General features: G+C 53.8%; 1 protein-coding gene across 2 annotated transcripts in view; it reads left to right on the top strand.

The window, feature by feature from the left end:
• The window catches only part of Col5a3 (collagen type V alpha 3 chain), a 48,160-nt gene extending 38,752 nt beyond the window's left edge, over positions 1-9,408 (top strand). For both annotated transcript variants that reach the window (XM_013346312.2, XM_026779362.1), the window contains exons 47-67: positions 811-864; positions 1,050-1,103; positions 1,183-1,236; positions 1,348-1,401; positions 2,119-2,226; positions 2,801-2,854; positions 3,019-3,072; positions 3,232-3,285; positions 3,648-3,701; positions 3,818-3,925; positions 4,058-4,111; positions 4,613-4,666; positions 4,835-4,942; positions 5,195-5,248; positions 5,331-5,366; positions 6,265-6,318; positions 6,843-7,050; positions 7,148-7,260; positions 7,768-7,836; positions 8,151-8,390; positions 8,487-9,408. In XM_013346312.2, coding sequence (XP_013201766.1) covers positions 811-864; positions 1,050-1,103; positions 1,183-1,236; positions 1,348-1,401; positions 2,119-2,226; positions 2,801-2,854; positions 3,019-3,072; positions 3,232-3,285; positions 3,648-3,701; positions 3,818-3,925; positions 4,058-4,111; positions 4,613-4,666; positions 4,835-4,942; positions 5,195-5,248; positions 5,331-5,366; positions 6,265-6,318; positions 6,843-7,050; positions 7,148-7,260; positions 7,768-7,836; positions 8,151-8,390; positions 8,487-8,633 — 1,785 coding nt within the window. In that variant the 3' untranslated portion in view covers positions 8,634-9,408. The remainder of the gene's footprint in view (positions 1-810; positions 865-1,049; positions 1,104-1,182; positions 1,237-1,347; positions 1,402-2,118; positions 2,227-2,800; positions 2,855-3,018; positions 3,073-3,231; positions 3,286-3,647; positions 3,702-3,817; positions 3,926-4,057; positions 4,112-4,612; positions 4,667-4,834; positions 4,943-5,194; positions 5,249-5,330; positions 5,367-6,264; positions 6,319-6,842; positions 7,051-7,147; positions 7,261-7,767; positions 7,837-8,150; positions 8,391-8,486) is intronic.
• Positions 9,409-10,169: the final 761 nt, after the last annotated feature.

The raw sequence follows: 10,169 nt of genomic DNA, 5'->3' as shown, positions 1-10,169 counted from the left end.
TTTGTGTGTGGTGTATTTGTATGTACTGTCCCTGAGTCTTTGTGTGTGGTGTATTTGTGTGTGGTGTGTTTGTGTGTAGTGTGTTTGTGTGTGCTATCTCTGAGTCTTGGTGATTTATAAAGATGAAGAGCTCAAGAGGACTGGATGTAATGGCGCACGCCTTTAACCCCAGAACTCAGGAGGCAGAGGCAGGCAGATCTCTGTGAGTTCAAGGCCAGCCTGGTCTACAAGAGCTAGTTCCAGGGCAAGCTCCAAAACTACAGAGAAACCCTGTCTCAAAAAAAAAACAAAACAAAAAACAAACAAATTAAAATATGGAGGTTAGCATATGTGCATATCCGTGTGGGGGAGGAGGCTGACCCTGTGTGTCTCCTCTATTGTTCTCCATTTGTTTAGCATTGTGTGTGTGTGTGTGTGCTCACATGCTTATTCATGCTATGGCACATGTGTGTGGAGGTCAGAGGACAACTTGCAGGAGTTAGTTCTCCTTCCACCATGTGGGTCTCAGGGATCAAATGCAGGCATCAGGCTTGGTGGTAAGACCTTTACCTACTGAGCCCTTTCAATGGCCCTCCTTACCTTATTTTTGAGACTATGTCTTTCAATGAGTCTGGAGCTTCTTGATTTGGCCACTGGTCACCAACAAGCTCCAGGGGTCCTCCCGTCTCTGCCCTGGGGTTACAGGCAAGTTCTACTGTGTCTGGCCTCTAGGGATCCTGACTCAGGCCCGCTCACTTGTTCAGGGGGTGCTTGACCAAATAGGCCATCTCACCAGCTATCTGTGCTACAGTTTGACTCTTTGTTTCACAGGGGCTGCCGGGCCCTCCTGGGGAGAAGGGCGAGGTTGGAGATGTGGGATCCATGGTATGGACTTCCTGGGGGGTATGGAAGCGGGGAGGGACGGGAGTGAGCACTGACCCATCTGGAAGCTCACAGCATGGTGCACTGTCATCTTAAGGGTTATACACATCGTATAGGTTGTTTGTGGCTACTGTAACCTTTCTGGTGGAATCATGGGGTTCGCTGCACACTGTTTGGTTCTTTGACAGGGTCCCCATGGAGCTCCAGGCCCTCGGGGTCCGCCTGGGCCCAGTGGATCAGAGGTGAGAATTCTGGGATAGGCAGAATGTCTCTATGGGTCGGCCACACTTCTAGGGGCTCACACTCCCCTTGTATCTCCAGGGCTCCCCAGGGCTGCCTGGAGGAGTGGGGCAGCCTGGTGCTGTGGGTGAGAAGGTAAGAGAAGAGCTTGAGCCTGCCCAGGATGGCGGGGACAAGGCTGCACGGGAATCCTCCTCCCTGCCTGTCAGTGGGACGATCGTTTCCTGTTTTCTTTGTCTTTCACAGGGTGAGCCAGGGGATACTGGAGACGCAGGACCCCCAGGAGTTCCTGGCATCCCTGTGAGTCTCTATAGAACATTGCCGTGTATACGGGGAACTGTTGACCTTGAGCAAGCATGTCAGGCTACCATGACCTCCAGGCGATTCTTAGAGCACCCTGGCCCCAGATATCCCTGGTTATCTTGATGAAAGATGCCCCACGCTCCCAGAAGATCTCAGGGAGTCTATGTACTGTCCCATAACTTGCCCACTGTGCAAGGGTGCAGGTCTGAGGAGACAGCTAGGGGCTTAAACCCAAGTGACAAGCCTTGAATTGGGGGAAGAGTTGCCCAAAGGGGGACCATTATCTAATGCACCCAGGGGCAGCACAGGAACTAGGGTAGACCAATGGCTGACCAGTTCATCGTCCCTGACTCAGATAGTTCTAGTTCTCTGGCATCAGATTCCCCTGCAGCTGGAGTGATAGGTGGTTGTGAGTTCCCGGACGTGGGTGCTAGGAGCTAATTTTGGGTCCTCTGCAACAGTAGTATGTGCTCTTAATCACTGGGACACCTTCCGGCCCTGCTAATCTTTAAAAATGTCTATATTATAGTTATTACTGTGTTAGAGTGTAGCACATATGTGGAGGTCAGTTCTCTTCTACTGTGGGTTCTGGGGACTGAACCCAGGTCACTGGGCTTCCAAGGCAGGTATCCTTCTCCAAGATGCCCTCCTCATTGCTCCCTGAGGAGACCATGCCACTCTGACCTTTCACTTCTGACTTGTGCTTCTACAAAGGGGCCCAAAGGCGAAATAGGCGAAAAGGGGGACTCGGGTCCATCAGGGGCTGCTGGACCTCCGGGCAAGAAGGGACCCCCTGGAGAAGACGGCGCTAAGGGGAGCATGGTAAGTCCTAGAGGAGACAGAACAGAGGCTGTGAGGCCTTAGTATGTTAAAGCCTTATCCCAAAGATAGGCCAGCGTCTCTTCTCCTACTTGTTTTTAAATTTCTTTTTCAAAACATTTTATGTATATGGGAGTTTTGCCTACACGTCTGTCTGTGCACCATGTGTGCACAGGTCAGAAGAGGTTGTTGCTGGGTGTGAGCCAACCTGTGGGTGCTGGGAATGGAATCCTGTTCCTCTGGAGAGCAGCTGATGCTGTCAAACACTGAGCCGTCTCGGCAGCCCCTTCTCTGCCTGTTTTCTATTTCTCTGAGCCGCCCAGATAAAGGCTGAATGAATAGATAAAACAACGAATGAATGAATGAACAAAACATGGAAATATAATGGAAAAGCAGAGCCCTTCTGCTGGCCCCACGCCTCGTCTCTTATGCATGCAGCAAACACTTTACTGCCTTCATTTCGTGGTTTGTTTGTAACATGTCCCCTGCAGCTGCTCTGGGGACATCACCTGCAGGGGGTGAAGGAATGACTCCTTGCTTATTCTGAGATGTGATCAGTAAGCATTTTCTCTTCTAGGGTCCCACAGGACTCCCTGGAGATCTAGGACCCCCAGGAGATCCTGGCGTTCCGGTGGGTGAAAGTTCTCCCCGTAGCCCAATATGTTCCCTAAATGTGTCTCCATCTTCCCCATCCCCCATAAACCTGGACAAGCTTAGAGGCACGAATGACCAACTGCCTCTCCAGTCCTCCTCGACTACATCTACCCAAGACTCTCCCACTGTCTCCCTCCCTAGGGAATCGATGGCCCCCCAGGGGAGAAGGGAGATGCTGGTGATGTTGGGGCACCGGTGAGTGGGGATTTGGGATGGTATAGATCTGGTGATGGGAGGGTGGGGTGCCTAGGGCATCTGTGGACCCCATGATTGTGAGTGGTTAGGGCAGGGAGGTGGGTGGTGCTGAACGGTGTCAGCTGTGAGTTGATGTTGTGCCTTCTCTTGACTGGACAGGGGCCACCTGGAGCTTCAGGGGAGCCTGGGGCCCGTGGGCTCCCTGGTAAGAGGGTAAGCAATGATCTACTGCCCACGGGTCTCACATCAACCTCATGTTAGGCCATGCGAGAACCCCCTCTCCACAATACCCCACTCTTAGAATTTTTGGAGCTATATTAATTAATTTGCTTACTTACTTGCTATTTTGTGTGTGTGTGTGTGTGTGTGTGTGTGTGTGTGTGTGTGTGTGTGTATGTGAATGTGCCACAGAGTTACATGTGGAGTCTGAGGACAATTTATGGGAGTCCATTCTCTTCTTCTACCATGTGAGTCTCAGGCAATGTCTGACCTGCCTTGCCAACTAGCCAGCCCACACACCCACTCTTAATATAAACCTGGGGTTCCACACTGAACCTCACACTTTCCTTCCTCAGGGTTCCCCTGGCCGCATGGGTCCAGAAGGCAAAGAGGGAGAGAAAGGAGCCAAAGTGAGTACCCCCTTGGGAAAGGTCCTCGTGCTGCCTGACCAGAGCACTCCCCTGTGAGGCTCCAGCTGGCAGCAGGCAGTCTCCTGAGACTGCCTTCCGCACCCCGTCCATTTCAGGGAGATGCTGGTCCTGATGGACCCCCAGGCAAGACAGGCCCCACTGGGGCTCGAGGGCCCCCTGGACGGCTTGGGCCTGACGGTCTTCCAGGGATCCCTGGTCCTGTGGTAAGCAGTGTAAAAATGGGGAGGGGACAGCAGGGACAGGGCTTGTGGCTTAGGGCTTCATCCCAGCTGAGGAGCCAACCCTGGGGATGATGAAATGTTCACACTGGACACCCTGTTTTGTCTCCTCCTCAGGGTGAACCAGGCCTCCTAGGACCTCCTGGGCTGATAGGCCCTCCAGGGCCCCTGGTAAGAAACTTTCTATCCTTGTTCCTTGTGACCACAGCCACACTAGTCATAGAGAGACACTGAGTAGTCAGTAGTGCTGACAGTACAGGCAATCCCCTCACTGCATCCATCTGTCCATACTGACTACAGTTCTAACTGACTGCACACACCAAGCCTTCACACCGCTGCCTGTACTCACCCCTTACATCAACCCCCGCTTGGTGCCCTCCATTGATCCCTCTTGGTGCCCTCCACTGACCCCCCTTGGTGCCCTCCACTGACCCCCCCTTGGTGCCCCCCACTGACTGCTCCTGCTGATCTTGACCTCTGGCATCCCCAGCCATCCTCCCTCCACTCCCATTTTTCTCACCGCCCCTCCCGTCTTCTGACTGTCCCGTGGTTGCCGCCCTGACCCATGGTTGCCGCCCTGATCACTTGCATTTGAGAACCAGGTGGCTCCCTGGCGTACCTTCCCTTCCCAAGTTTTCAAGGAATCTCAAGCTGAACCTCATCTTTTCCCAGGGTCCCCCTGGCCTCCCAGGGCTGAAGGGAGATGCTGGCCTCAAGGGGGAAAAGGTAAGCCTGGCTCTCTCTGCTGTCCCCCACATCTCCCTCACGTTTACCTCCTGCTCTGGCCAGAGGGCTGGGAGAACTGGGCATTTACTGCCCCCCAACTCATCCCTTCCAAGGCTCCAGGAGAAAAAATTTCCCAACATGTCCACATGGTGTACTTTTCTCTTTCAGGGCCACATCGGGCTCATAGGCCTTGTTGGTCCTTCAGGGGAGGCCGGTGAGAAAGGCGATCAGGGGTTGCCAGGAGTGCAGGGCCCTCCAGGCCCTCAGGGAGACACTGTGAGTGTGTGCTCTGTCCTGGGCAGAGACAAAATGTTCAAAGGGAGTGGTTTGAAGGGTGGGGAACATGGAATGGGGGGCTGTGTTTGGGGGGTTGGGAGTCTCTAACTGGGACTGTCATGTAGGAAGCGATGTCTGGGTACTGGAGGACCTTTTAGAAGAGTTGGGGATCTATGTATGACTTCAGGCATTCTTTTGAGGGGATAGAAAGATATCTGGGTAATAAGGCTGACCCCAGTATCCCTTCTCCAGGGTCTTCCTGGTCCGGTTGGCTCATTAGGACATCCTGGTTCCCCAGGTGTGGTGGTGAGTGTGGGGTACTGGTGGGATGGAGGGGTCACTGTGTGGACGGGGTTGGCACCTCAGCATTCCCTACCTCTTCCCACAGGGCCCTCCGGGACAGAAGGGCTCCAAGGGGTCCCCGGTGAGTGACACTGTTCCTCTGGGTCTCCACGTCCCAGCTCCCCACCCCCCTCCACCTCACCCTCCCAGCCCCTTCCTCTGTTCAGTGGTTCAATCATCCTGTCTTCAGCCCCTACTGTTGCATTCTGGGAGTCTGAGGTGCTGTAAAAGGAAGGAGTTCTGCTGACTTGCGGCTTGCAGGAGATACTGTGTGTTGATTTCAGAGACAAGAGAAGGGAACACACAGCTTAGGTTTAGTGCAGGACACCAGGAACCTCTCCTGGGCCTTGTGTGTATGCGTATATGCAAATGTATGCACACATGTGTACATGTGTGTACTCTGCCCTAGACGGGGAGAAAAACATTCAAGGGGCCTGGTTTAAAGGGGGAATGGGTGGTGACGCCTTTAATCCCAGCACTCGGGAGGCAGAGGCAGGCGGATCTCTGTGAGTTCGAGACCAGCCTGGGCTACAGAGCAAGTTCCAGGACAGGCTTCATAGCTACTGAGAAACCCTGTCTCAAGAAAAAATAAAGTCGGGGAGGGGGAGGGTTGTGGGTCAAGACTGAGGGAGACTGTGTTGGGGAAACTGGGGGGGGGCTGTAACGGGGAGTTTAATGTGGGAGGCTATGTCTGTGGGCTTGGGGGGTCTTCTAGAGAATGTATATGCATGTCTACATGTCCACATGGGTTTATGCACAGTTGTATATGCATACATGTATATGTAGGTGTGTATGTGTGGGTGTGTTTGCATACAGTAGTGTGCAAATGAACCCATGTGTTCAGATGTATATGTGTGCATGTGTTTCTCTGTGTATGTGCGCATGTATATATGTGTGTGCATGTTGCCCATGCATGTATTCATGTTAACAGAACCAGGTCTCCATAGACAGGATTCATTCCAAAATGGTCTCTCCCATAGGGCTCTATTGGTCCTCGTGGAGACACTGGACCAGCGGGTCCTCCTGGCCCCCCGGTGAGTTCCCAGAATCTGAAAGAGAAATTGGGCTTGGGGTGTTCCTAATGGGTGCCCCAGCCCAGCGTTCCTTGAAAGTCTTGGGAGCAGTGGTGGGCGGCGTGCACACCTGTCGGTCCAGCACTGGGGTGGAGACAGGAGGATCAGGAGTTCACTGTTGTCCTCAGCTATCGTGAGTTTGAGGCTAGCCTGGGGTACACAAGACCCTGTCTCAAAACAAACATATACCCAGTCAGGGCTTGGGGGTTGAGGCAGTCCTGGTGGGGCCATTTGTGGGGCTTTGACCTGGGCTTTTCTCCCTTGGGTCTGCTCCATCCCACCTCTCCCTCCCTGCACCTCCATTTTTTTTACCCATCTCTGTCTCAACATCTATTTCACTTCTCCTCCCCCATCCTCCCCTCATCTTCCCCTCTTCTTGCCCCCCCTTTCCTCTTCTGAATCTCTCTGCCTCCCATGTCTATCTTCTTCTCTGCCCATCTATCTGAGTCTTACTCTCCTCCATTCCCACTCCCTCCTGGGTCCAGGGTCCCCCTGCGGAGCTACATGGCCTGAGAAGGCGCCGCTCAGTGTCGGATACCCCGGATACCCCGGAAGGTGGCCTGGAGGAGGTGGTGGCCTCTCTCAATTCACTGAGTTTGGAGCTGGAGCAGCTGCAGCGACCTCCTGGCACTGCTGAGCACCCAGGCCTCATATGCCATGAGCTTCAACGCAACCACCCACACCTGCCAGATGGTGAGGTCTAGGTCTCCCCTCCCCCACCCCCCGGGAAGGGCAAGCAAGCGTTTCAATATCCATATCCACTGACGCATGGGGTCTGGCTCTGCGGCAGGAGACTACTGGATTGACCCCAATCAGGGCTGCTCACAGGATGCCTTCAAGGTTTTCTGTAACTTCACCGCGGGAGGTGAGACCTGTCTCTATCCAGACAAGAAGTTTGAGACGGTGAGTGACGGAAACCATCCTGTCTCTCTCTCACCTCCTCCACCCTTGGCCACTTGTGGGACCTTATCCTGCCTTCAAATGTCGCATGTTCCCCTGACTGTGTCAAATAATATCTGCAGTAGAGGCCCTAAATCCAAACCTCAAGGCAAGGGAGCTCTTCAGCGTTAGAGTACTTGGCCAGCATGCATGAGCTGCGGGTTCCAGCCCCAGTGCTTGCCAAGCGTGCACAGGGGTGGGGTGGGGTGGGTCGGTTTCATCCCCGAAGCTTAAAGAGCATGCGCAGGCCCAGGCTCCACTCCCCAGCAGTACCAAGCCCCTCTACTTGAGCATGGGCAGGGCCTGGGTTCTGCCCACAGAGAATGTGTGGGTAGTGAGGGTGCTGTGGAGCCATCCCCCAGCTCCCTTGCTGTGTCCTTATTGTGGGCACTGCCTATGGCCTCTGTGATCCACGATGTCCAGTGTGAGGAAGCAGAGGGGGTGCCCAATGACCTTTCCGTCCTCCCTCAGGTGAAACTGGCCTCCTGGTCCAAAGAGAAGCCTGGGGACTGGTACAGCACCTTCCGCCGGGGCAAGAAGGTGGGTGGCCAAAGGCTGACTTGAAGGGTGACATGAGAATTTGGGGGAACTGGTGTGGGAATTTGAGGTGGGAGGTGAGATAAAGAGGGTAGATGGATAAGGACATGCACTTACCTACAAAGCCCTGGACTCCATTGCTAGTACTACATGAACCAGAACTTCAGGAGTTCAGGGTCATCTTCAGCTTCATCAGGAATTCAAGACCAGTTTGGGCTACTTGAGACTTGGCAGAAGTGCGGTGCCCCAGTGGACTGGTCTGGGAGGTGCATCCCTCAGCAGGAGTGTGCACTGAAGGAGCCCTTCACCCCACACAGTTCTCCTACGTGGATGCCGATGGCTCCCCGGTGAATGTGGTTCAGTTGACCTTCCTGAAGCTGCTGAGTGCCACCGCCTACCAGAGGTTCACTTACTCCTGCCAGAACTCAGTGGCCTGGCTGGACGAAGCTGCTGGTGACCACGGGCGCTCCATCCGCTTCCAAGGGACCAACTGGGAAGAATTGTCCTTCAACCAGACACAAGCAGCTATGGTCAAGGTCTCCCATGACGGCTGCAGGGTAAGGCCATGGAGCCGGGGTGGGGGGCTAGGGTGGAGTGGGGAAATCTCCACTCACTCTTGCTCTAACTCACCCTCCATGCCCTCTCGTGGCCAGCTCCGGAAGGGACAGGCGAAGACGCTCTTTGAATTCAGCTCTTCTTGTGCGGGTTTTCTGCCTCTGTGGGATGTGGCTGCCATTGACTTTGGCCAGACGAACCAGAAGTTTGGGTTTGAACTTGGCCCCATCTGCTTTGGGAGCTGAGCTTTGGAGGCGGGAAGGAAGCTGAAGGGAGCCCACGTGGGGCTCCTTGGTGCTGAGGCTTTGAGGCCGTTCATTCTATTTATCACCAGGGACTCTGGGTCCAGGGTCTCTGCCTGGTCTTTCTCCCTTTTGGGGGAGAGGTGAGGGTGGCGAGCCCACCGCCCTTCTATTCATCCAGGTGGCATAACCAACTGTATGCTGGTTCTTTCCCCCTCCATCCACCCACCCACTGCCTCTCCAGACTTTTGTGCAGTGAGCTTTAACTCAGAGCTGATGAAGCCCCGCCCCCACCTCTCCACCCTGCCCCTCATCAGTGCCCGCCATACCTCTTGGTGCTATCCCTTCCCACAGTGAAGCACTGGCTACCTCCCGATCCTTGGCTGGGACCCTTCCCGTTCCTTCCCATTCTTTCTGGAGAGGGAGGTAAAGCAAGACCAGAGTGGGACTTCCCTCCCCTGAGATGTGCCTGCCTTCTGCTCCCTTGACGAAGCTCTGCACACTCTCCTCTCCCCACCCCGCCCCACTCCTATGCCCCCAAGCATTCTGGGGACTGAGACGTTGGGCACAAATCAGGATCCTATATGGTGCTGGCCTGTTCATAACTGGGAACTGTATGAAAAGGGAATGAATGGTTTGTGGTCTATTTAATCTGCTTCCTTGTGAAGGAAGTCTGGGATACAATGAGATTCCAGAAGGAGCTCTACCCTCCCTCACCCATCATGCAGCTCCTCCCCAGGTCACAGGGCAGATCGGCATCTTGAGAATAAACCAAGAAACTGTGCTCTTTTTGTTTTTTTTCCGCTTTAAAAAGTTTCACTTGGCCGGGCGGTGGTGGCGCACGCCTTTAATCCCAGCACTCGGGAGGCAGAGGCAGGCGGATCTCTCTCTGAGTTCAAGACCAGCCTGGTCTATGTAGGGAGTTCCAGACCAGCCAGGGCTATACTGAGACCAGGTCTCAAAAATAAATACATAAATAAAGGCAAAACTGCCACACACATAAAACAAACATAAAATTTTTAAAAAAAAAAAAAAAAGAACTGGGTGTAGTGGCATATGCCTTTAATCCCAGAACTTGGGAGCAAAAGCAGGTAGATCTCTCTCTGAGTTCAAGTCTAGACTGGTCTATGTAGGGAGTTCCAGACCAGCCAGGGCTATACTGAGACCAGGTCTCAAAAATAAATACATAAATAAATGAGGCAAGTGGGAGCAGAGGTCCACACCTTACCAGGCTCCCATGAGAGTGCCAGCAGGAGAGGCAAAAGCTGAGCTAGGCATAATAGTGCACATCTATAATACTGGCACTTGGGAGGTAGAAGCAGAAGGATCAGGAGTTCAAGGCCAGCTAGACTACGTGAGCCCTTGCTTCTGAGAGAGAGGCAAGAGAATAAACACAGGTGGCGCATGCCTTTAATCCCAGCACTCGGGAGGCAGATTCAGGTGGATCTCTGAGAGTTCGAGACCAGCCTGGTCTATAGCGCTAGTTCCAGGACAGGCTCCAAAGCCACAGAGAAACCCTGTCTCAAAAATCCAAAAAAA

This window comes from Microtus ochrogaster, chromosome 5, assembly GCF_000317375.1.
Source record: "Microtus ochrogaster isolate Prairie Vole_2 chromosome 5, MicOch1.0, whole genome shotgun sequence".
In the NCBI taxonomy this organism is placed as follows: domain Eukaryota; kingdom Metazoa; phylum Chordata; class Mammalia; order Rodentia; family Cricetidae; genus Microtus; species Microtus ochrogaster.
Note: the sequence above shows the minus strand (reverse complement) of the source record. Positions and strands in the feature narration are given on the sequence as shown.